The 25,786-nt window shown below is 53.2% G+C and overlaps 1 protein-coding gene across 1 annotated transcript in view; it reads left to right on the top strand.

Moving 5' to 3' along the window:
- The window catches only part of CACNA1E (calcium voltage-gated channel subunit alpha1 E), a 133,459-nt gene that overhangs the window by 91,130 nt on the left and 16,543 nt on the right, over positions 1 to 25,786 (top strand). The window contains exons 21-39 of the mRNA XM_054165170.1: positions 1,581 to 2,189; positions 2,287 to 2,561; positions 3,163 to 3,319; positions 4,209 to 4,338; positions 5,292 to 5,351; positions 5,707 to 5,813; positions 10,392 to 10,403; positions 11,849 to 11,945; positions 13,082 to 13,242; positions 13,594 to 13,731; positions 14,794 to 14,995; positions 15,176 to 15,340; positions 15,734 to 15,844; positions 16,835 to 16,918; positions 17,007 to 17,132; positions 17,335 to 17,400; positions 20,625 to 20,716; positions 21,140 to 21,305; positions 21,497 to 21,624. Coding sequence (XP_054021145.1) covers positions 1,581 to 2,189; positions 2,287 to 2,561; positions 3,163 to 3,319; positions 4,209 to 4,338; positions 5,292 to 5,351; positions 5,707 to 5,813; positions 10,392 to 10,403; positions 11,849 to 11,945; positions 13,082 to 13,242; positions 13,594 to 13,731; positions 14,794 to 14,995; positions 15,176 to 15,340; positions 15,734 to 15,844; positions 16,835 to 16,918; positions 17,007 to 17,132; positions 17,335 to 17,400; positions 20,625 to 20,716; positions 21,140 to 21,305; positions 21,497 to 21,624 — 2,886 coding nt within the window. The remainder of the gene's footprint in view (positions 1 to 1,580; positions 2,190 to 2,286; positions 2,562 to 3,162; positions 3,320 to 4,208; positions 4,339 to 5,291; positions 5,352 to 5,706; positions 5,814 to 10,391; positions 10,404 to 11,848; positions 11,946 to 13,081; positions 13,243 to 13,593; positions 13,732 to 14,793; positions 14,996 to 15,175; positions 15,341 to 15,733; positions 15,845 to 16,834; positions 16,919 to 17,006; positions 17,133 to 17,334; positions 17,401 to 20,624; positions 20,717 to 21,139; positions 21,306 to 21,496; positions 21,625 to 25,786) is intronic.

Raw genomic sequence — 25,786 nt, 5'->3', positions numbered from 1 at the left:
TGCTGTCTGTGCGTCCGTCCGCGGGGCCGGCTCGCGCACCGCTCCCCTCCGGCCTCCCCAGAGGGGCGGGGAGGTGGTGGTGTTGTGTGTGTGTGCCTCTATTTTGTGTGCACCCCCGTCTGTGAGCACGTGTGCTCGTGGGTCCGTGTGTGCCCCACCGCCCACGGGCACCGCTGCCCAGGGGGAGCTGTGTGTGTACACCTGTGTGCTCGTGGGGGTTCCCCTGGGTTGGGATCTGTCTGCTCCAGGGGGTCTGTGTGCGGGTTTATGGAGCTGAAAAGGTGTCATGGCAGAGCCCAGCTCTCCCTAGAGCACACCTGCAGCCATATGGAGGAGCCCAGTACAGCTTTTTCACCTTCAGCCAGGCAAACCCACTGCTCCTCAGGCTTCTGTGCAGGCTTCCTACCCGGGATGTGCTGGGTGAAGGGCTGTCTTGGCTGAGCATAGCTGAGCACAGGGACAGGGAGAGACCTCCTGTGCCTGGTGACATGCTCCATTGTAAATCATAGAAAGGTAGAATAGAATCATAGACTGGTTTAGGTTGGAAGGGACCTTTAAAGGCCATCTAGTCCAACCACCCCTGCAGTCAGCAGGGACATCTTCAACTAGAACAGGCTGCTCAGAGCCTTAACCAACCTGATCTGGAATATTTCCAGGGATGGTGCATTTGCCATCTCTTTGGGCAACCTGGGACAGTGTTTCATCACCCTCAGTGTAAAAAATTTCCTCCTTCTATCTAGTCTAAATTTATCTCTTTTATTTTAGAGCCATCACCCCTTGTCCTGTCACAATATGCCCTGCTAAAAAGTCTGACCTAATCTTTCTTAAAGGCCTCTTTAAGTGCTGAAAGGCCACAAAAAGGTCTCCCTGGAGCCTTGCTGTCTCCAAGCTGAACAACACCAACTCTCTGGACCTGTTCTCATAGCAGAGGTGTTGCTAGCCCTCTGATCATTTTTCTAGCCTTCTCTAGCCACATGTCTCTGCCCTCTGTCATTGACAAAGGCAGGTCTCAGATCTGGCATCTTTTCATCTCTTACTGTCCCAGTCCTATCAGGACTGCCACTCTTGCTACCAAGCTGACTCTCCTGTCAGAGCCCTCATCACCATCATCTGTACCATTAAGGTAGCACCACTCCAAAGAGGAGACAGGCTCCAAGGAGCTGGTGTTGTGAGGACATCCCCAGTACAAAGAGGAATCCTTGGCTGCAACAAGAGGTTATTGCCTGTATTTAAGAAGGTCCCCAGGCAGTTATGCAAGATGGTCACTTCCTGACCAGGATAGGGCAAGCCGGGGTGCTTGCTGCTCCCAGCAAGCTGGGCATGCTGCCTGCAAGCTTCAGGGCAGCTGTGAGGCTGATGAGACTGGTCCTTCCTCACCCTGATGTCCTCTGAAGGGGCAGAAGTACAGCCCTTACCAGCACCAGACTGATGCTGTGAAGCCCTGGGGACAAAGCAGGAGCCCAGTCCATAGCCCTGGGGTTGGCATTTCTTTCTTCCTGGGATTCCCAAATTGAATCCAGGGTGGGTCCTTCACCAGGGGGGCAGCCGGGATGCCAACACCTTGCCATCTCCCGTTGCAGGAGGGAGCGTCGCCGTCGGCACCACATGTCGGTGTGGGAGCAGCGCACCAGCCAGCTGCGCCGGCACATGCAGATGTCCAGCCAGGAGGGCATCAACAAGGATGAGCCACCCCTCATCAACCCCCATGCCAGCATCTTCCGCAGGAAGAAACCAGGGGATGGCGTCACCCTGGAGAAATGTGCTGAGGAGCAGGGCAGCAAGGGTGAGCGGCCACCGGCCGAGGGACCCGAGCAGCCAGTCCCAGGAGCCAACCCTGGTGGGGGTGAGGACAGGAGGAGCCCGTCGCCCCGTGTCAAGGGAGACAAGGAGTCTTGGCACCAGAGGTCGTGCCATGGGAACTGTGAGTCGGGTGAGCAAGATGGGGCAGGAGGTGGCATCGAGGACAGAGCCAGGATGAGGCAGAGCCAGCGGCGCAGCCGCCACCGCAGAGCCCGCATGGAGGGGAAGGAGCCAGCCAGTGCCCTGGGGAGCCGCTCAGCCAGCCAGGAGATGGGGCTGGAGGAGACCAGCCCCATGGAGGGGGTACAAGATGGGGACCGCCACGGGGACGCAGCTGCAACAGAGGCACTGATTCAGAGGGAGCCAGGCATGAGCGGGGAGCCTGTCAGGTTGGTACCCAAAGAGAGCATCTTGCAGTTCCCAGGGCTTCTTGTCCTCTCTGCTTATCTCCTGGCATCTCTTTTTCCCTCTATATTCTTCCTGCAGGACAAATGGGGTCCCTGCAGGTGATGTCGAGCTGGTCAGAACCACCAAGGAGGGGAGCCCCTCTCAAGCAGCACCTGAGCCCCACCGGGGCAAGACTGACAGCCTGATGGAGCAGGACTGCAGCAGCCCAGACACCAGTGAGCAAGCACTGCTGCAGGCCAGCCGCACCGTCAGCCGGAGCGAGCCTGACCTCTCCTCCATCACCCCCAACACCGAGAAGGCCACGGAGAGCACCACCATCATGATCGATGTCCACGACTCCGCTGTGGTACAGAGTGAGGACCCATCTCTCTTTCCTGAGCCCCTCTCCTGGCCCTCAGGGACCCTGTGGGGCTGGAAAGCCTCTTGCAGGGCTTTTTCTATCCATGTCCAGTAAATGGGGGGCTTTGCTTGCTGCTCCCTGCAGCATCTCTCCAGCATCCCAGTTTTGCAGGGGAGCCCAAATGCAGAACTGATGTGTCACTGGCTCGTGGGGGAATTCTCTCTTTCTCACCTCCTTCCTACCTGCCCCTTGCCTGATTCCTCCTTCTTCTCTGCCCTGGGGAAAACCCCTGCATGCCTTGTTTTTCCTAACACATCCACAGCCTCTGCCCTGCTCACTGCCACTAAAGCCCCTTAACAGCATCCTTGCTGGCAAGGTGAGCAGCTTTAAATGGTGGTGTATGTTAAACGGCACCACAGAAGCTGGCCTACTTAAAACCCCTTTAGTCTGCCCATCCCAGCAGTTTGTGTCTTGCCTTCTGGTTCCTCTTTCTATAACAACATGGGGATGCAAAGCTGAAACCTAGGGGAGGTTGCACGTGTGACCATGTGGTAGGGGCACCTCAAAGCGCTGTCCGGGTGCAAGACCAGGCAAAGGCTCTCGCTTTCCTGCAGTTAGCAACAAGACAGATGGTGAAGCCAGCCCCTTAAAGGAGGCCGAGACCAAAGAGGATGAGGAGGAGATGAAGAAGAAGCGGAAGAAGGAGAAAAGCGAGACAGGCAAAGCGATGGTGCCACACAGCTCCATGTTCATCTTCAGCACCACCAACCCGTGAGATATTTTTTGGACTGTAGGAGCTCTGGACTGGGGAGGGCTGCAAGGGGCAGCATAGAATTATTTTGTTTGGAGGAGACTATAAGGTCGTCACCTCCAGCTGTTAACTCAGCACTGCCAGACCACTACAAAACCATGTTCCTCTGCAGTGAATCTATATGGCTTTTAAATCTCTCCAGGAATGGGGACTCCTCTGCTTCACTGGGCAGCTTGACAACCCTTTGAGTGAAGAAATTGTTCTTAACGTCCAACCTAAACCTCCCCTGGCACAACCTGAGGCCACTTCCTCATCCTATCACTTGTTACTTTAGGAGAAGTGAATGAACCCCTCCTCTCTACAACCTCCTTTCAGGTAGTTGTAGAGGGTGAGAAGGTCTCCCCTGCAGAATCCTTCTTAGGGAGGTCTTAGGGATCACTGAAAATGGGGAGTCCCCTTGGGAAAGGGGCTGAATATCTCCCAAAAGTCCAGATAACCAGCTGCGGTGTTCCCCCAGCCCTGGCAGTGCTCTCCCTCTATTCCAGCCATGCTCATAGTTTTTACTCCTGACTGCTGATTGTCAGCTCTGATTTTTATTCAATGCTTGTTACCTTTTCTTTTTCTGCACATTTCTGCTCCCTCTTAGCTCTTGTCCAGCTCCAGCAAGCTGGCAGAATTAGGACCTCAGTTTTGCAAGGGCTACCCTTGGTTGGCTGTGGGGTGTCTTGGAGACTGGGACAGCTGAGACAAAATGATCAGGAAGCCCAAACAGTCCTTCCAGCTCTCTTGTTTTGCTCCTCAGACTTTGCTGGCCGTCTTTCTGCCCTGGAAGCTGGCAAGGTGGGGTGGGTTTTGCAAGTGGGCCATGCCTGGGACTCAGAGGTCAAGGTGTGGGCTGTCTCCTGGCAGGGTGCGGAGGGCTTGCCACTACATCGTGAACCTGCGCTACTTTGAGATGTGCATCCTCCTGGTGATCGCCGCCAGCAGCATCGCCCTCGCGGCTGAGGATCCTGTCCTCACCAACTCCGACCGCAACAAAGTGAATGCAAACCTCCCCTGCTTTCCCCCAGCCAGCATGCAGAAGGGCCTGGAGGATTTTAGCTTCCATGGTGGGATGCATATGGGTGATGGATCGGTGCAGTTGGGTGGCAGCACCTGCGCTGTGCCGAGGGGTCTGACTTAGGATCATAGAATTGTCAGGGTTGGAAAGGACCTCAAAGATCGTCTAGTTCCAACCCCCCTGCAATGGGCAGGGACACCTCACACTAGGTCAGGTTGCTCAGAGCCACATCCATCCTGGCCTTAAAAGCTTCCAGGGGTGAGACTTCTACCACCTTCCTGGGCAACCTATTCCAGTGTCTCACTACCCTCCTGGTGAAGAAATTCTTCCTAACATCCAACCTGAATCTACCCATTTCTAGTTTTGCTCCATTCTCCCTGGTCCTATCACTACCTGATACCCTAGAAAGTCCCTCACCAGGTTTCTTGTAGTCCCCCTCAAGATACTGGAAGGCCACAATAAGGTCTCCTTGGAGCATTCTCCCCTCCAGACTGAATAGCCCCAACTCTCAGTCTGTTCTACCCATCCCCTTCCTTAATAAACCCTGGAAATCCCTCTCAGCCTCCCACACACAGTCTATAGAGCCTGGGGAGCAGACCAAGGTGCCTCATCAACAGTAAAGTAGCTTAAACTGGGAAGATTCTGGTGTGTGCAGGGACTGGTATGGGGGAGCATGATTCCAGCTTCCAGCATGATTTCAGAGCTGCTTGCATCATGCATGGGAATCCTTCGTCTCTTGCCTACACGGTGTGTGTTTATGGCTGTCCCAAACTCTTAGGGAACAGGCTGGGTTTGGGGCAAGCAAGCTGACCCTCTTGTCTGCACATGAGCCAGGCAAGTCCCAGTGCAGGGGTGGTAATGGGGCCTGGGTGGGCACCAGTGAGCCCATTTGATGGCACCTGCTGCAGAGCTTCTGTGCCCTCTCTCTGCAGGTCCTGAGGTATTTTGACTATGTCTTCACTGGCGTCTTCACCTTTGAGATGGTTATCAAGGTAAGAGACCTTATGAAGTGGCTTTGCTGGGGATGCTGTGTCCTGCATCCACATGGGAAACAGCTCTGGGTTTTTTTGTGGGTTTTTTTTGGTTCTGGTCCTAAATTTGGCTGGTGAAGACTTCAAAACATGGTTCTTAGCAGCAAGAGTTGAAAATGATCAGCACTGCTTTTATTGGTCTCCAGGCTCCCAAAATACAGTGCTCCCAGACATATACCCACGGTCCAGGGCTGGATCTTCTGCTCCCCAGCAATGTCCCTGTCCCCTGCAGTAGCCTGCAGCTACTCCAACTTGATGGCTGAGCTGCTCATACTCTGCCTGGTTTGTTTTCCACTGTTTCCCCCCCCTGCTGCAGATGATTGATCAGGGCTTGATCCTGCAGGACGGCTCCTACTTTCGAGACCTCTGGAACATCCTGGATTTCATCGTGGTGGTGGGAGCGCTGGTGGCTTTTGCCTTGGCGTAAGTGGCTGTCACCCTTGTCAGCTCTTTACCTTCCCTTGGCTGGGGTGGGAGGAGGAGGCAATTGTGTGTTATGGCTGCTACTCCCTGATTTCTATATTTATTTTTTTTTTCATTTCTCTGCACCCTTCAGTTCTGCTTCTGGGATGTCTCCTGGCAGCAGTGTCTGGCTGCTCCAGAGATGTATTTCTTCTTGTTTCTCAAATGCGGGTGAGCAAGCAGGCAGGGGCAAAGCAAGGCAAGCAGGAGATGCTAGGATGAGATTGGTGGTGAAAGTGGTCTTGAAAGAGGACAGAAGAGGCTTTTAGAGGGGGGAACAGGTGGCAGAGCTGGAGTTACCTGCTTCACATTCTGGGGCTCACAGAGACAGCAATAGCAGCTGTCTGCGAGGTGGAGCTGTCCTCTGAACGTTAGTGCTGGAAATGGTACCTCTGGTGGGTGGCTTTTCCTCTGCTCCAAGGGGAAGCATTGCCCCAGAGCCCTGCAGAGATGGGACTGCAACTGGTGGGGTTTGTGCTCACTCCCTCTGCAGCATTGTGCTGAGGGCAGGGTGCTGTGTGTTTGCTCTGGAGCATGTCCCCGCTGAGCATCACCTTGCAGCTGGGCTCTGCTGCTGAGCTTGTGGCACTTGTGTGTCCTCCTGCATAGAGTGGCTTGATGTCTGTGGTGCCCATGTCATGGAGGGCAGGAGCACGTGGGGATGAGCTTCGTGCCCCTCTGCCCTACTCTGTGCTGTCAACTAGGTCAGGTGATGCAGTGTGAGCACAGGGAGGTGCTGGTACCCAGAGAGTGGGTGCCAACATGACACGCAAGGGGCACCCCCTGGTCCCCAGGGCCATGGTGCCCCATCAGTGCCTGTGGAAGGAAAGGAGAAGAGAGGAGAGGCTCACACTCCTTTGTCACACTGTTGTTCTCTCTTTGTGCCTTTGTCACTGGTGGCAGTGGTGTTAGTGCCGGTGAGAAGGGAGGGCCTGGCAGCCACGCAGACTGGAGCCCTGTCCTTGTCCAGGTACCGTGCCAGGCTCTTGGGGTGGCTGGGTCTGAGCCCCGAGGCCACTTGATGGATTACAGCCCATAATCCATCCCTCCCATCCCACCCCAGGCCAGGTGGCAGCTCCTTCCCCTTGCTCTCACCCACTTGCACCCTCCCTGGCTCATTGCTTTTGCCTTCCTCACCCTCCTCACCCTTTCCTCGCCCAGTGCTTGCAGCCACCGCTCTCTCCTCAGGAAGAGCACAGGAGAATTCAGCTTGCTCGGCACAGGGATGAATCAGCCCCTGGGCAGGGCAGGGGGATGACCACAGACCAGCATGGGGCAGGTCCTGCTGGCTCTGAGCACCAAGTAGGCACCCAGACTACAACGAGGATGGACTGAGCATCTCCAGGGTCTGGCTGATCTCTTCTCTGCCAGGGCAGCCCCTCAGAGCATGTCTTGTGGGGGCTCAAGGGCATCAGCAGCCTGAAGATGTGCTGGGTGGTTTGAGGGTCTTTAGGAGGACAAGGAGGGTTTTTCCTTCTAAGGCATCTTTCATCACGGCTTTCTGATGGCTGGATGATCATAGCTCAGCTTGTTCCTGGGTAGGTGAGTGTTCTCAACACCACTAACAATACCATAATTGGTGCTTACTGTCCTCTTGTCTCCACCCCACAAAGGTGACACAGTTCTTGGGATGGCCCCTGGAGCTGGCAGTGTCTCTGCCTGCCAGTGCCAAACATGAAGGGAAGCTACAGTGCCCCTTTGAGTCTTGCTTGCCACCTGCCTGCCTCCACCCAGCCTCCCAAAGGAAAGAAAAGTCCCTCTGGCCATGGGGCAGCTGAATTCTCGAGGGCGAGCACCCCCTTCAGCCACAGCACTGAACCCCCTCCCATGGAAAGTACCTTTGCATCTCCACATCCTTTTGCAGCAAGTATTTGTGTCTCCTGCCCACTCGTGTAGCCATAGCTGGCTAGATACTGAGTCACCTGTGATGTGGATGAGGGCTCTCTATAATGTAAACCTGCGAGATTGTCCCTCTCCCCCACAGCTGACAGTGGCTCCTGCTGGGGCAGATGATCTCATGGCTTCAGAGGTGAGGGGAACAAAGGAACCACAGCAATTTCCAGTGGGTTTATACATTATGAAGCAGTTATAAGGAGACCTGCCTCTCTCCATGGCAGCCTGCTGCCAGTGCTGCTCCAGGGATGTTTGCCAGCTACATGCGTCCCAACCTGTCACCCACCCTCCCCCCATCATGATCTCGAGAGGAAAACTCTGGTGGTGATATCTGTATCCCTCTCCTTTTCTTTTCCCTCCCTCTTTGATGTGGGGCTGGGGTGGATGTATCTTCCTTCTACCCCTCCTCACCTCCACAGCAGTGGGTGGACAAAGTGGTACCTGTGGAGTGGCTGTGGTGATTATGTGGGTGAGAGTGGCTGGTGACCAGGTCCAGCACTTCCTGGTTGAAGAAGTGCTGGGACATGCTGTGCTGTTTGAGTTTTCCACCCCTTTTGCCTCCTGTGTATGGTTCAGCTTTCCTGTGGGGTTCCTGGGTAGCTGTGGGAACAGCAGGAGGTCTTTGAGCTAGTCCAGCAGTGCTGGCATCATCTTGCTGGGCTGTTGGTACTGCATCCAAATCATCAATAAGCAAGTGGCCACCCATAAAGCCATCTCCTCGTGTGCCATGGCAGCTTGTCCACTGCCCTATCAGAGGCCATCCATCTCAAGTGGGAGGCTGTCTTGGCCCATCTGAAACTCACCACGTGGAAAGCGACAGTGTCAGTCACATGCAGCCAAAAGAAAAAGCCTGATGCACAACTGTAAATCTTCCAAGAGTTCAAATCAAATTAGTTGAAAGAACCAGAACCAGAACTAAAGACCCTGCTTGCTTTGGCCTCCCGTGGCACGCTCTGAGGAGGCACTGCCAAGAGGAGAAGATGCCTGTGGGATTGCAGCAGCTGGAAAGGCTGAGTGATGGAAAGGGTGGTGGAAAGGCTGAGTAGTCAGTGTGTAGCTCTTGTTGTCTTACCTGGTGAGCAAAAGCAGGAGCTGCCAAAGAAGGCCAGTGAAGCTGCTAAAGGGTCTAGAGAGCAGGTCTTATGAGGAGCAGCTGAGGGAACTGGGGTTGTTTAGCCTGGAGAAATGGAGGCTGAGGGGAGTCCTTCTTACTCTCTACAACTCCTGAGAAGAGGTTGGAGTGAGGTGAGGGTCGATCTGTGCTTCCAAGTAATAAGAGGCAGGACTAGAGGAAATGGCTTCAAGTTGCACCAGGGAAGGTTTAGGTTGGATATTAAGAAAGGTTTTGTCATCAAAAGAGTTCTCAAGTTCTAAAACAGGCTGCCCGGGGCAGTGGTGGAGCTCACATCCCTGGAGGCCTTTAAAATCTGTGTAGATGTGGTGCTGAGGGGCATGGTTTAGTGGTTACCTGGCAGTGCTGGGTTAATGGTTGGACTTGATGATCTGGAAGATCTCTTTCAGCAAAACCAGTTCTATGATTCTTCACCCAGAGGTACCCAGCAGAGGTGCCTCTTTCTTTGCTGAGGAGCATCTCCTTGTGCCTCTCGGCACTGGTGTTTGGAAGCAACGGACCCTATGTGCTGCAATATAACCCAATGTGACAGCTGGGACAGAGCTGCAGAAGTGCTGCAGAGTTAATCTCCCACCTTTTCAACACACCTTCCACCTCTTTCACTGACATGCAGCCAGGTTGTTTTTATGGTTTTTAAGAAATGTTTTACTTTGTAGGCTTTTGGGTTTGTCTGGAGGCCTTGCAGACCACCATAGCTTGTCCAGTCAGATATCCTACTGGGTTTCAGGAGATCCCATACTGTGCCTCAAGCTCTTAACTGGTGGGTTTCTTGCTGGAGGTGATTTGTCAGAGTTAGTCTGTTGACATGATAATTGTTATGGTCTTGCAGATGTGTTCCCTCAGAGGCAGCTGCCTGTGGCTAGTTGGGGCCGAGCCTTGAGGTACCTCCCCAGCTCTTGGCTTGAGGTGATAGAATGAGAGGAATTGGCCTGAAATTGTGCCAGGGAAGGTTTAGGTTGGATATTAAGAAAAATTTCTTTACTGAAAGAGTGGCCAGGCACTAGAACAGGCTGCCCAGGGAAGTGGTGGAGTCACCATCCCTGGAGGTGTTTGAGAAACGCGTGGACATGGCATTTCAGGACATGGTTTAATGGGCATGGTGGTGTTGGGTTAATGTTTGGACTAGATGATCTTAGAGGTCTTTTCCAACTGAAACAATTCTATGATTCTGTGCACCCCACCTGCTGTTGCCTATTGTCCCACTGTCCCCGAGTTCCTCTTGCAGGAGGGTTTTCACTATGCAACCCCCTCTCACAACCTCCTACGGGAAGGGCAGGGGCTCCCAGCTTGCTGGATGGGTTCCTCCCTGGAGATAAGCCCCATTGTGGAGGACACAACATGGTCTACTCATCATGCCTTTCAATCCAGGTGTGGGGTGGCAGTCAGCTGCTCCAGAGGCTGCAGTTGTCCCAGTGCAGCTCCACCAATGCTTTTCTTACCTTTTTCCTCTCTTCTCTCTTTTTCCCTCTCTCTGTTGGTGCTATTTGGTGGCTGCTGGGCTGGATCACCGACAGGAATGCTTTGGGGTAACTATGCCAGATGGGTCACCCTGGGGTGCCAACCTGGGGAGTGCCAGGGCGGGGGGCGGGTGCAGGCGAGTGTCCATCTGTCTGATGCCTCTGCTGACCCTTAGCTGTGTTCCTAGAGACCACAGTATGCTGCAGAGATGGTATGAAGCATGGAGGGGGGGGGAGCAGGACACAGGGAAGGTGGTGTCACCACAGAGCTGAAGGCTCTGCCCCAGTGGGGGCTTTGCCTGCGCTGCCCTTAAAGGGCATGGGATGTGGTTCATGCCAAGCTCAAGGGGCTGAGATGAGCTCAGTCTCAACTATAGACACAGCAAGGCCAGGCTTTCTTCCAGGTGTTATCCATCCCATATTCATGTTGGACCCCAAACAAATATACAGGAGGTTTCCTGAGGTAATGAAGAGGTTCCTCCTGAGCAGGTGTAAACCAGTACAATTGAGTCATCCTTGGTAGCAGCTTGCACTAACTGAGCACTGCCATCAAGGCCTCACCCCAACCCCAAGCTGGATGCCCCAGCCTGCAGTCAGATGCCCCAGCTGCTTACCCAGGCCCTGACACTGGACAAAACAGGAGATGGGAGATGTAAAGTGGGTCTTGGGGCTGTTGGTACAGTTGCTTCCCATGCACTTGTGGGGCTGTGCTCCCAGAGAAGACTATTAATTAGTGGTTTTGTTTACATCTCTTAATGATTAAGCCCATTATTGTGCTCCCTGTTGCATTAACCTTCACAAAGGAGCTGTGTAATTTGGAGCATCTGTTATTGTAAGTCATTTCCTTATTGCTTTCTCAAGGTGCTGGGTGGATACAAACTGTGCCACCTTCACCAGCACCTCTCTTCTCCATCCTTGGATCCAGCCCGTGGGCTTTAGTCAAAAGACAAGGGAACAAACCCCTCATATTGTGGGTGGGATTAACCACCATGCTCATGAAATGAGGGTCAAGAGGGCTTTTAGTGCTGCTTTTCTAAATAATCCTGATAGTAGGTTCTCCCTCCCTCAGCTGACTTGGGGTGGAGGCAGCTGGATAGGGAAGAGAGGGCTGAGGTGTGAGATGAAAGATTAGGCTGATCGAGTCGGGTAGCACTGATGGAATGCGGCAGAAAGCCTTAAGAGACAGGATTTGTGCAAAGAAACCAAGCTCAGAGCAGGTCCTTCCCTAGGCAAATCTGAGGGGAGAGGTGCCAGCGCTGAGGAGGAGAGGGACTGCTCCATTTTTCACCTCTGCCAGCTGTCAGCACATGTGGTGGAGGAAACTCCTTTGGGTGGGCTGAGCACTCGGCAATCGCACATTTGTGATTGCTGATTCTCCCCTTCCCATCCTCATGCATGCTGGGGTGGGGTGTGTTGTCAGCTGATGAAAATCCCTGAGCTTCAAGCACAGGTCTGCAAGGTCGTTGTCTCTTCACTTCATTTCTTGGTCCATGTGCCTCCCTCCAACGTGGTAGGACCAACAAAGGCCGGGATATCAAGACCATCAAGTCCCTCCGTGTGCTGCGAGTCTTGAGACCCCTGAAAACCATCAAGAGACTGCCCAAGCTGAAGGTAATGATCCCACCTCCTGCCTTCCATCTGTCTTCTCCAGCATGGACTGGTGGCTGCAGGGACCACACGCATGGATTTGCTTGTGAGACATGAGCAAACAACTTCCAAAGCATTTGCTGTGGTTTAGGAGCCCCATTTTCAAGCAACATCCTTCAGGTTCCTTCATAGTTGGAGGTGAAATGAGTTACTGCAAGCAAGCCTGGAGCTCTGCAAGGTGTCAGAGTTAGTTCCTCTACCAGGGAAAGTGAGTCTGGAGCAGGCAGAAGGCTGCAAAGCCCAGATGCTTTTCAGATAAAATAAGCTGCCCTGGTTTGGAAGAGCTCAAATCTCTTTCCAAAGTTCATCATCTTTCCCACCAGAGCAGCCTGCGAACAGCAGGATTTGTGTGCCGTGCTGGCATGGTCTTGCACCAAAGCAGGATTGCCCACACGAATAGAGGGATTACTTATGCAGCACAGGTAGGATTATGGATTTCCCACCTTAGCTGGTGGAGTACAGAGCCAGAAAGGAGTAAGAAGCTGAGGAAGCCCTGGGGCTTTTGCACAAGACAATTTTTGGCTGATGGATAACACCCAGGGTGCACCTCAGAGACATGAGTTTTGACCCCAGCTCTTCTTCCCAATCAGTGGATGGATGACCCTGTGTCAGTTCATTTCTGGACACCTCTGTCTTCACCAGGAAGCAGGAATAAGGACATTTATCTCCTTCTTAAACTGCTGTGAGAAGGAGGGCTGAGAGCACAGCCTGGGAGGTGCTGCTGCCACAAGAGGAAATTTGCTCTGCCTTGTTATTTGGGGTGATGTGGAACAAAAAAGTGTTTACTAATTGGTCCTGAGAGCTGCTAATTGCATCATCAGGGCTGTCCCTTGTCTGCTGACCTGGTTGCAGGGAACATTGGAGGATATAAATATCCATTTTTGCTGCTGTCTTGGGGGCTGCTTGGTGTCCACGTCTGCAGGGGTGTACTCTGGGTGCTAAACTCAGTCATGAAATAGCCCTTTGATGAAGAGAAGGCCCAGGTCTTCCCTCCTTTCCACCCCAGGAGTCTTTCTCAGTGCTAGTCTTGAGGAAGCTTTTGATCTTGCCCTTTGCCAAAAGTGTTGGTTCCCCATGGTGAGCTGTGCCCTCTCCTGCAGGCCGTCTTCGACTGTGTGGTGACCTCCCTCAAGAACGTCTTCAACATCCTCATTGTTTACAAGCTCTTCATGTTCATCTTTGCTGTCATTGCTGTCCAGCTCTTCAAGGGGAAGTTTTTCTATTGCACTGACAGCTCTAAGGACACGGAGAAGGACTGCATGTAGGTGCCCTGTACAGTAGGTCCAATCTGCTGACACCTTTGGCAAAGGCAGGGTGCTGCCTGGGTTCCTTGGTCATGACTAGCTCTTGGGGTGGATGTCTTGGGCTGATCCTTTTTCCCATTGCTATATCAGCACTGTACATCCTTGCATGGGATGCAGGATGCAGAGCCCTGTATTTTGATCCTGTTCTCTTTTCTCCCTTCCCCCAGTCGTTATACACCTTTTCCTCGTTTCTCCCTCTGGCGTCTGTGTCCCCACCACGCACACATGCTGTCCCCAGGTTTTAAAACTGCTGTCTCATAGTCTGGCAGCCTAAAACCCAAGGTCACTGTTCTCTCTACACCTTGCAGAGGCAACTATGTGGATCATGAGAAGAACAAGATGGAAGTGAAGTGCCGGGAATGGAAGCGCCATGAGTTCCACTACGACAACATCATCTGGGCTTTGCTCACCCTGTTCACAGTCTCCACGGGCGAGGGTTGGCCCCAGTGAGTATTCTGTTCCATTAACCCCCCTTGCGTTATGGTGGACATGTCCCCATTGGGGTGGTTGGGTTAATAGCTGGCAACAGCCAGGTGGGACTGAAAGAGAGACTGCTGCTGGGCAGGAAGGAGAGGAAGAATGAGAAATTGTCAGGGGAAAAGAACTTTAGGTCCCCAATATAAAGCTGGAACTGTGGCTGGTGTTAGTTTCTTACTTGGGGTGTAAATGATCATAGAATTATAGAATGATTAAGGTTGGAAAACACCTCAAAGACCATCAAGTCCAACCTGTCACCACAGACCTCATGACTACTAAACCATGGCTTCAAGTGCCACATTCAATCCCTTTTTGAACACCTTCAGGGACGGGGACTCCACCACCTCCCTGGGCAGCACATTCCAATGGCTAACAACTCTCTCTGTGAAGAACTTTCTCCTCACCTCCAGCCTAAACTTCCCCTGGCTCAGTTTGAGACTGTGTTCTCTTGTTCTGGTGCTGGTTGCCTGGGAGAAGAGACCAGCCCCCACCTGGCTACAACCTCCCGTCAGGTAGTTGTAGACAGCAATAAGGTCTCCCCTGAGCCTCCTCTTCTCCAGGCTAAACAATCCCAGCTCCCTCAGCCTCTCCTCATAGGGCTTGTGCTAGAGGCCTCTCACCAGCCTTGTTGCCCTTCTCTGAACATGTTCAAGAGTCTCAATGTCCTTCTTAAACCGAGGGGCCCAGAAAGGTACACAGTACTGATGAATAGTCCCTTCTCTTCTGTGGCTCTGAGGTATATGTTACCTCAAGACCACAGGACTAGCCCTTACTTCATGCCCATGTGAGCTTGGGCAATTTTCTCTGTAGTGAAGCACTGGAAAATCCATTTTCCACCAGGGGCCCAAGCAAAGCAGCATAAAACAAGCTCTAGTCACTTAGGAGGGTTGTCCTTGTAGAGCACACTAAGGCAAAGGTTTATCTTACCGTTGTTGCAACTGTGGACAAAGTGGGTCCCACGAGAAGTGCCGTGTGGTGGCAGTCCTGATGGGCATATCTCTGGTTGCTTTTCTTCTCCTGTCTGCCCACAGGGTGCTGCAGCATTCAGTGGATGTGACTGAGGAGGATCGCGGGCCCAGCCGCAGCAATCGCATGGAGATGTCCATTTTTTATGTTGTCTATTTTGTGGTCTTCCCTTTCTTCTTTGTCAACATTTTCGTGGCTCTCATCATCATTACGTTCCAAGAGCAAGGAGACAAAATGATGGAGGAGTGCAGTCTGGAGAAGAATGAGGTACGGTCTGGGGAGGGCGGAAGAGGACGTTTCCGTGTGTTCTCTGCACTTTGGGAGCTTGAAGCTTCCTAGGTGGTGAAAAGGTGTAAGAAAGCCATGAGCCACCTGCCTGGCCAGCCCATGAAGGAGAGCAGCGTGGCAGCCATCAGCCAGGGTCTGATGCGTGCTGTTTTATTCCAGCGGGCCTGCATTGACTTTGCCATCAGCGCCAAGCCCCTCACGCGCTACATGCCCCAGAACCGGCACACCTTCCAGTACCGAGTCTGGCACTTCGTGGTCTCCCCATCCTTCGAGTACACCATCATGGCCATGATAGCATTGAACACTGTGGTGCTGATGATGAAGGTGAGCCTGTCAGAGTAAGCCTGTCCTCTTTGGGAAGTGGAAGGTATTTTGGTTGTTTCTAAGAGATGTTTTGAGACAGTCTGAGCATGTATGCCCTTGACATAGGCACTTAAAACACCACATGCCCCAAACTGGAGGCAAGATTGATACTCCCTAAATGAGATAACCCAGACTGCCTGGACCTCTTGACTACAGCAGAAAGATTTGGGTTTACTCTCTGATTCCTTCTTAAAAGGATCAGCAGCTCTCCTAGAAAATGGGATAAAGAGGGGATGGTCTTGATACATTCAGAGCAAGGAATATGGACCAACACAGGTCTTCCTGGGACAGATATCAGCCAAGAGGCTGGCAGGCTCCCTCCTGGCTAGCAATGTCTCTCTCTCTTTCTATCAGTACTACTCTGCTCCTTACACCTATGAGCTGGCCCTGAAGTACCTGAACATCGCATTCACCATGGTGTTCTCTTTGGAGTGTGTCCTCAAGATCATTGCTTTTGGCTTCCTGGTGAGTGGCTGCTCCTGTTCTTGATGAGGATGTTAATTTGGGCTTTGGCAGCACACAGGCCACAGAGAGGAGGTGTTAATAATGTGAGATTGTTGCTATTTATTTTGGGTCCCAGCCTGAGAGCTGCTTTTAGGTTGGAATGGCTTCTTTGGTTCTCATTGAACTTCCCACTGCTGGATGCTGGTGGGGAAAGCCACACTGTTGCTTGACTTTTTGCCTTGTTTCTCTGGTCCTCTGGTGCCATGCAACTGTTCTGCTGAAGCTACTGCCATCATGTTGGTAGCTGCGGTTCCTTGTCCTCCAGAGCACTGAGATGCTGGTACGTTGCTGCCCTTGGGCTGTATCAGTTGGACCAGACCTGATCAGCAGTGAGATCTCCCTGCCTAATTCACAGGCTCAAGTCCTATTGATTCAGATTTGAAGCCCTGGACTCCCTTTTCTTCAGCTACCCTGCTGCTTATGAGCAACTGTCAGATTTGCTCTTTCATAGTTTCTTTCCTGTTTCTAATCTATACTGGGAGATGAGGTCCACTAACAGGAGGGTTTCTGGTCACCCTCCCTTCTCTCAGCAGCACCAGCTATGGTCAAGTCTGATCTTGCACCAGCTGCTACACAAACATCAGGGGCTGAGATGGGTCTGGGCGCTGAGAGCAGAGCAAAGCCACCTCATGTCTGTGAAGGTTGGCATGATGAGCTGTTGCAGCCTGACCAGGGCTGGCTGTGGCTGCTTTTCGAACTCCCATTCACCAGGCCAGCCTGTTGGGTGGGTGAGTCATCTCCCAGGAGAAGTTGCTCGCTGCAGACATGCTCAGATCTGTCACTGTCTCAGACGCAGGACAGTGATCCACACTGTGGCCGCATACAAATGGGCGGCAAGGTGTCTGTTGCCATCACCATTGTCCATAAGCAGCCTCAGTTCACGGCCCAGCTCCCTTCAGACCTGCCATTCCTGAGCCCAAACCCACGTTCCCCCTCTCCTTTCTCTTGCAGAATTATTTCCGAGATACCTGGAACATCTTTGACTTCATCACAGTCATCGGCAGCATTACGGAGATCATCCTGACCGACACCAAGGTGAAGCAGGGGCTGGGAGCGGCGGGGTGTGCTGCTGCGGGGGGTGGGGAGCTCCCACCTCCCTCTGACCCTCTTCATCTCCTCCCAGCTGGTGAACACCAGCAGCTTCAACATGAGCTTCCTGAAGCTCTTCCGGGCTGCTCGGCTCATCAAGCTGCTGCGCCAGGGTTACACCATCCGCATCCTGCTCTGGACGTTCGTGCAGTCCTTCAAGGTAAGCCACAAGCGCCCCTGGTCTCCTCCCAGGCCATGGTGCTGGGCTGCTGCTTCCCAACGCAGGCTGTTCTCAAGCTCTTGCTGACTCGTTGACTTGTAGGGGAGATGGATCGGCACAGCTTACCTGCTCGCTGTGCTTTTTGTGTTCCTCTGGAGCTGGACCTGTGCTAACTGAGATGACTCATTTGCTTCTCTTGCAGGCCCTCCCCTATGTCTGCCTCCTGATCGCCATGCTTTTCTTCATCTACGCCATCATTGGCATGCAGGTGAGCACAGACATCTCGGTGTGCATCCTGCTGGCACGGACAGGCTGCACCAGCATGTCCTCAGCATTATGCACAGCAGCCAGCCTTGTGCCTGCCTGTCATTGCTTCAGTCAGTCACCGTGTCCAGGAAGGTCCCGAGGGTGGAACAGCTTGTTTAAGAGCTGCAGAGCCTCATGCCCTGGGGGAGCTGCCACAGCCTTGTTCAGACAAACTCCACAGCTGCCTTCCCAACTTGTACCCTTGGAGATGTGGCCTTGGGGGCTCAGCTGGTGATTCTGTGAGGCAGCTGCTTTCAAATTGCCCTCTCTTCGTTTAGAAATCACACCCTATGACCAAGTCCCTAGCAGCCCTGAGAGATGGATTTCATGTCTGAGGGATCTGGGGAGCAGCCTTCTGCTTTTCCTGTCCGAGAAGACAGATCATGGTGGTGATCCCTGCAGCTTGCCCATTCACCTTGTCCCTCTGCATAGGGGCACTGTGATGATCTGCTTGGGTTGTTGCACAACGACCTACCAGGTGAAGGGAGGTCTGCAGAGCATGGCAAGATGTGAGCTTTCCAGGCTCCAGGTGGTAAATAAGAAGCATGTGAGCTAAACCTCTCAGCTCCACACGTGCCATGGGGCTGGCCGGGTTCTGCCATGACTAAATCCCACGCTGAAGCTCTGACAAAGCATCTTCAACTCTGAGCACCTGGGCTCTGGAGCTTCCTGAGGAGCGAGCTGCCACAGCACCCAGCGCCGCTGCCCGCCGCGCTCTGCCAGCACAGGCAGATTTTGGGGAGGCAGCAGGCAGTGCGGCGTCCCCACACTCAGGCTGCTTGGCAGTGCGGCTGTTTCGTCTCTTCCACCTCCTCTCTCCCACCTTGAGAGTTTATAATCCCAAATAGTCCCCCTTTTAGAATAGAATAGAATAGACCAGACCAGGTTGGAAGAGACCTTCAAGATCATCGTGTCCAACGTATCATCCAACACCACCTAATCAACTAAACCCTGCAACCAAGCACCCTATCAAGTCTCCTCCTAAACACCTCCAATGATGGTGACTCCACCACGTCCCCAGGCAGCACATTCCAATGGGCAATCACTCTCTCTGTGTAGAATTTCTTCCTAACCTCCAGCCTAAACCTCCCCTGGTGCAGCTTGAGACTGTGTCCTCTTGTTCTGGTGCTGGTTGCCTGGGAGAAGAGACCAACCTCCGCCTGTCTACAACCTCCCTTCAGGTAGTTGTAGAGAGCAATAAGGTCTCCCCTGAGCCTCCTTCTCTCCAGTCTTAAGCAACCCCAGCTCCCTCAGCCTCTCCTCATAGGGCTGTGCTCCAAACCCCTCACCAACTTCGTTGTGCTTCTCTGGACACCTTCCAGCAAGTCAACCTCCTTCCTAAACTGAGGGGCCCAGAACTGGACACAGGACTCAAGGTGTGGCCTAACCAGTGCAGCGTACAGGGGCAGAATGACCTCCCTGCTCCTGCTGGCCACACTGTTCTTGATAAAGGCCAGGATGCCATTGGCCCTCTTGGCTGCCTGGGTTTGTCTTGGCCTCTCTGTCCTACACCTCTCAGCACTGTGCTCCAGGTGTTCTTGGTGCTAAACAGCCACCCTCTGACTCACCCCCTTCCCCCTCCCCCCCATCCCTGCCGTGTGGTAGTAGTTGATTTTTTGTATTTTATTATTTTTTTTAACACCATTGTGAACAAATCCCCAAGCAGTAAAGTCTGTGGGCGTTATTTGAGCAAAATAGCTGGAGGCAGAAAATATTCCACAATTACACATTCCCAAAAAACCTGTACGGGGGGGGGGGGGGGGGGGGAAATAAGTATATATATATATATATATATATATACTCTGCAGTTGGTGTATTTTTAGGTCCACAGAAAGTGGAATAAATATTTAACATAACAATAGCACATTTTTTTTCTATTTGAGGCACTCTGTGATCATTTCTTATGTCCTATCGTGGCCTTGGCTTAGGGTCTTTACTAGGATACTGTCCCCATCTGGCGTTTCCTGGCCTCTTTTGGCTCTGAGCATGGTAGTCCTACCTGCCAGATGAGGAAAGGCTTTGAGAAGAGAAGGCCATGGAGCGTGGTGCATAAAGGGTGGCTACCAGGAGGATGGAGACTCCCTTTTTGCCATGAACCCCATGGAAAAGACAAGGGGCAATGAGTACAGGTTGCTGCTGGGGAGATTCTGACGGGACTGCAGAAGAAAATATTTTGCCATGAGAGCAGTTGAGAGATTGGAATCATCTCCCAAGGGAAGCAGTGGAATCTCCTACACTGGACAGTTTTAATACTCAGCTTGACAGGGTGCTGAGCCAGCTCATTTCAACAACAGTCACCTGGAAAGGTTGGACCAGATGATGCTTGGGGTCCCTTCCAACCTGGCATTCTGTGATTCTGTCTGGCTTTCTGTGGTGGGTCAGCAGCTGGTCTGTTCCTTCCTTCCCTGAGCCCTTCCCTATCCTGTTTGCAGCACTGTGCCAATCTCCCTTGTCAGTGGGCGTAAAGTTGAACATAGAAAGTTCCATCTAAGCATTAGAGGGAACTTCTTTGGTTTGAGGGTGGCAGAGCACTGGAACAGGCTGCCCAGAGAGGCTGTGGAGTCTCCATCTCTGGAGATATTCAAAACCCTTCTGGACCTGTTCCTATGTGATCTGCTTTAGGTGATCCTGCTCTGTCAGGGTGGTTGGACTTGAGGATCTTCAGAGGTCTCTTCCAACCCCTACCATTCTGTGATCATGAACCATTCCCCCACCAAGGCTAAAGCTCATAGGAGTTTTCTGGACCATGACCCAGCACCCACCCAGAATGGTGCAACTCATCCCTGCACCTCCAGTACCCATGGAACTGCTGGGTGCTGTGTGGTGCTCAGATGCTGCCTGTAGCACAGCAGAGGGATGGATGTGGAGCAGTTGGACGCAGCTGATCCCAAGTCCTCTGTGCTCCTGTTTCCATGGCATCTCAGCCTTTACTGCCCACTGCAAATCCTTGCTGAGAAGAAGAGTCTCTTTCCCTGCTCAGGGCCAGCTCTTTGGTGCACTGACTCTGTGTTTCCATGGAAGACTGCATGGGAGGGAGGATGTCAGGTGCTTGGGGAGCTGGGTATGCCCACAACGATGGACCTGGCACAAGACAGGTCCCTGTCGTGTGCCAAGGTAAATGTGCAGCTGATTCATGGCCACTGAGCTCTTGCCTGAATAACTGAGTCCTTTTTCTCTCTCCCACAGGTCTTTGGCAACATCAAACTTGACGAGGAAAGCCACATTAACCGTCACAACAACTTCCGCAGCTTCCTGGGCTCCCTCATGCTCCTCTTCAGGTGAGCAACCACAGAAGAATCCTTGGGCAGCATTTCTGGGTGCAGGCTGGGCAGGTTCTCACGGCACACTCTTTGGTGGAGGTCATCTTTTGCTGCTAGAGACCAGCTGGGAAAGCACATGGCCACAGGAGCTTGGGAACCCTTTTAATTTCCTAACTCTGCCCCCATTGTCTGTCCCCCATTTTTCTGGAGCAGCTGGCTGGGGAGAGTGTGTTCTGTGTGCCAGGAGCTACCCCCTGGCATGGATGCTGTCATGTGGGTCCAACGTGGTCGCTGCTGAGTCAGTTCCTTGTGCACACCAGAGAGGTGTTTTATTTGGGCAAGGTGTTGCACAGATTCTTGTGAGGAAGCTTCTGAGGGCATGCTGCCCTGGTTCCATGCTGTTCCACCACAAGCTGCTGAGCAGAGGTGTGTTGGGTGCAGGAGTGCCACAGGAGAGGCATGGCAGGAGATCATGCTGTCCTGTCTGGAGGGCAAAGGCTGCGAGCCAGACACAACGGCAACGTCTGGGCAGAATGAGAACGAGCGCTGCGGCACCGACCTGGCCTACGTTTACTTTGTCTCCTTCATCTTCTTCTGCTCTTTCCTGGTGAGTTTCTCTTCCCTGAGAGCCCTGGGGGGTCCTCTCATCAGCCTTCCAAACTGCATTTCCACCACAAGGTCAGCAATCATCTTCCATCTTCTCACCATTACTCCTCCTTCTCTCTCTCTCTCCCCCTTCCCTTCTGCTCCCTCTTGTCCCACTTTTCCTTTCTCTCTGCCTTTCTCCCTTTCACTTAGATGCTCAACCTGTTTGTGGCAGTCATCATGGACAATTTTGAATATCTGACTCGGGATTCCTCCATCCTGGGACCTCACCACCTAGATGAGTTTGTCCGGATCTGGGCAGAGTATGACAGAGCAGCGTGGTATGTAGCCAGCTCTTTCTCTCCCAGGCAACCTCTCAGAGATGGTTTTAAACAGACATCTCCTTGCTCTGCTATTGGAAACCACCTGTGGTCCTGGATTGGTCAGGGAAGGGCTGCTCTCACCCATGGGCATTACAAGGGCAGCAGCTGGTTCCTACAGTGCCTGGCAGCACAGATGTCTTGGGTGATGTTCACAGTTTGCCATGGAGTTGATCCTGAGTGCTGGAGGTTCCTGCTCTTACTCTCCTCCCTGGCCAGCGTGCAGGTCCATCTCAGCCTCCTTCCCTGTCCCGTGCACCATCTGGGTGCCTCTACCATAAGACCAGCTCCATTAGTTGGACCCAGCACCCACAGCACCCCATCAGAGCAGGAATGTGTGTGACTTATTCCCAGCCATGGGGAGATGTTGGGGGACTAATGGGGTCCTGCCAAGTCACCTGTGGAGAATTTTGAATTCTGTCTGGGTTTGTGGAATTGTGTTTCTATGCTGGCCAGCCTGCTCATCTCATCCCTCTGGAGATGGGAGGGCTTTGTTTCCTGCACTCATGTCTTTGCTGGTGAGGACCTCAGCACATGGGACTCCCATTTGCAGGCAGCAGCCTGTTCCCAGCAATGGGGTGGGTTCATAGCAGCCATGCACACCCTGGTGTGCTTTGGCTCTGTCCTGTTGCTGCTGCTGCAGAGGACTTGGTCGCCACTCCCTCCCAGGATGATCTGGGGTATTCCTAAGACAGTTTGGAGCTCTTGGCAGCTCTGGGAGCATGTTTGTCCTCCACTCCACCCAGTGCTACCAGGGCATCTTGTGTGGCCTCTTCCTTCCTCCCACAGCCCAGAGACAGCCTCTTTGGAGCCATGACCCACCACTGCTGTGCCAGGAAGCATGGGCAATCTTAGTTTGAGAGTCCTTGGCAGCCACGTGTGCTCCCTTTGGAGACTCTTCATCTCCACCAATAATATCCTGCCCCTTGAGGGAGCAGTCCCTGCCAAGATATTTTTTTATGCCTAATACCATCAGCTACTGGCATTTCTGTCCAGCCCCATGCAGCTCAGCACCGACCAGGTTCCTTCCTGCATGGCCCCTTCCAGCACTCTTGCTGCTGTGCAGGTTCCCCATGGGCAGGTGGGCATGCTTGTTAGTGGGTCAGCATGCCTTGTGCAACGGAAAGAGGTCACCATGGGTGAGTAGATGTCCTGATGAACAGCTAGAGAAGGGAAAGGAGGTGAGAGCAGTGAACCACCCAGTTTCTTGGTGTGGGACATTGACCCATGGCTTTTGGGCAGGATTTCTTCACACCAGGCACTTGATTCACTCTTGCCCCCCATGTTGATGACCTGGGTCTCCAGGACAGTCACTGTGGAAGTATGCCTGAACTGTCCTATCAATGCCATGCACCTCTCTGATTTATGAGCAAGCCTTGCCCTTTAGTCATGTCAGTGGTTAGGGGACATGCACAGGAGCTGGTGGTGCTGGGCTTGTGGGGGCAGCCCTGGTCCCTGCTGCTGGGTGAGGAACGGGTGAGTACGTCCACATGAGTCACACCACCTGAGCGGGGCACCAGTTCTGCAGCCTGACACTGGGATCATCACACAAAGGTCTCACAAGGAGGCTGCACAGCACCAGAAGGGCTCAGGGATGGTTGGGTTAGCTCTGGCCAGCAATGGAGAGGGGATGGGAGAAGAGCAAGGAGAAACCAGAGGCAAAGATGCTGTCTGGGTAGGATGGTAATGCTGTTCTTTGCCTCCTCGCGTGGTTTCCCTCGAAGCTTGTCTAAAGATGCCCAGGAGGCTGCAGCATGCTGCACCTCAGCACTTCCACCCCACACGGTTCCGCTTCCCAAAGGGCTCTGGTCTGGAGTGGAGTGGGGCTCTCAGCATCCAACAGCCCCTGCACCTTCTCCTGCCAGCTCTCCACCTTGACTGCTTCATTGTTCCAGCCAGTGCAGGAGGGATACAGGCTGTATCCTGCAGGGACTGCACCTGGGTCAGGGGAGATGTGCTTCTGCGGGCGAGAAGGGGCACATGTATGGGAGGGTTTGCTTCTCACAATGTGGACCTTTGGCAGAGCGTGCTCTGGTGGTCAGAGCACAAGATTGGACCACCACAGACCTAGGTGCTAGTGCCACAGCCACTAGTCACCAGCTGGTCACATTCTCTCTCCCCATCTCAGGTTCCCCAGATATCGGAGACATAAATGACTCAGCTGCCAACCTCACTGAGACCCTGTGGGGACTAGAGAATTGGCCATGTGAGGGCAGGCTCTCTGGTGGCATGCTGAGAAGCAGCTCCATCAAAACTGCTCCTGATGGCTGCAGGTTCACCTCATCTAAACTCCCAGCCCTTTCCCATCAGGTATAGGTGGCAAGGGGCACAGCGAGGAAGCATGATGGAGTGGTGTTTAACACCAAAACCATCCTTCATCAGGGTCAGCATGGGTCAGTGTGGTGAGGTTTGAGCTGACTCCTGGTGGAGAAGGCAGTAGATGATGCTCACAGCTTTCCCTGCCCTGGGTGTGGCAGAGCCAGCAGGAGAAAGGCCGTGCCCCCTTGAGGGTCTTGCCCTGCAGATGGCCCCAGCATCCCCTGGTTAAGCTCTCCATCCTCCCCTCCACCTTCTCAGTGTCCTATTAACCCACCTGTGCTTCCTTTGCAGCGGCAGGATCTCGTATAAGGATATGTACAAATTAGTTCGGGTGATCTCGCCTCCTCTGGGCCTAGGAGAGAACTGCCCCTACAGGGTGGCGTGCAAGGTTTGCCTCCCAGTCCTCCGCCACAACCTGGCCACGGGACGCACCATCCACCCCTCCTTTCCCCCTGCTCCACCGCCACCGCGCCTCCCGAGGGAACCCTGACGTTGCTTTCCTTCGAGTTTAAAGAGGTCCGCGGCCTCCCAGAGCCAGCAGCTGTCCCCCAGCCAGGGGAGGCATGAGTGGGGCCAGGGGGTGCTCAGAGCCTCCCAGGGTGGGTTGCCACAAATTGCGTCCCCAGCCCGTCCCGTTGCCTGGGCTCCATTGTCGCACAGAGCCTATGAAAGGTGCCAGGACAAATGCCACCATCTCTGCTTGGCTTCTCAAAGTGCCCTCACGTGAGAGCAGGATGCTTCTGGGGGGGCTTGGATGTGGTTTACTCCTGGGGTGGGAAGTGGGGAAGCAAAGGCAGGGGGACACTGAGGCCTTTGCCACTATTTTGGAGTGTGAGGACTAAGGGGAGGATGGGGAGGCCTGAGTGACACTTGTCCTTGGGGGACATCATGCTGTGCCCAACACATCTGGAGGACTCATGACTGCATCTCTTGGGAGAAGAACTGTTAGTCTTTCCCTTAGCTTGTTGGACCTACTTGGGAGGTGGTGGCACCTGGACACGTCTCTGGAGCTCAACAGCTCCTCTTCTGCTTGAGCTGAGCTCCTGGCTGCTGGCCCTGAGTCCACAGCAGTGCTTTGGCCTCCTTGTATCTCTCAGACTTGCAGGGGTTTATACAATCTGATTTTTGGTGTGATAGCTGAGCAAAACCCTGCACCAGCCACCTTCTCAGGAGTGCCATGTTGCCTGTGTCTGTATCTGGGTCTGTGGTATGAAAAGCTGAATCACAGAGCTTAGTCTTCCCTCTGCTTCACTCACAGCATCCACGGAAATGTATAGGGCACCTCAAATGTGCCCAGACATTGATCTTCCCTCTGCAGAACAGAGGGCTCCTTGATGTGGCACTGTGTAGTCACCACATCATTTTCACCACATCAGAAATGCTTCTTCCAGCCAGCATCCCTGGAAAGGGTCTGTCATACTCCACAGGTGGTCATGGGGATTGTGCACACATTTGGAATCTTGAAGTGGACCACCACAAATAAAGCAGAGCAAGCAAGACAACACCTGGATGCTCAATCATCTTGTTTATGAAGAGGTATTTAGGCATAGGAGATTTCTTGTAGGAATCTCAGGTGGCTTATCCATTTGTGGAGGAGCTCCTTGCAGTCTTTCCACTCTTTGTTGCATCTCTGACAGAGGGTGGCAGGTCTGCTGAGGAGGCTTGCAGACAGAAGGCACCTTCAGGAAGAATTTCTTGTCATTCTTGATGGACATCAGGGTTTCACTGGTGAACATTCTTCTTCTGGATCACCTGGACCTCAGAAAAGTACCTGTAAGGCTTCCTGGGAAGAAGGAGCCCTGCA

The sequence above is a fragment of the Dryobates pubescens genome, chromosome 11 (genome assembly GCF_014839835.1).
Source record: "Dryobates pubescens isolate bDryPub1 chromosome 11, bDryPub1.pri, whole genome shotgun sequence".
Classification (NCBI taxonomy): Eukaryota; Metazoa; Chordata; class Aves; order Piciformes; family Picidae; genus Dryobates; species Dryobates pubescens.
The sequence above is the reverse complement of the archived record's forward strand: the minus strand, read 5'-3'. Positions and strand labels throughout refer to the sequence as shown.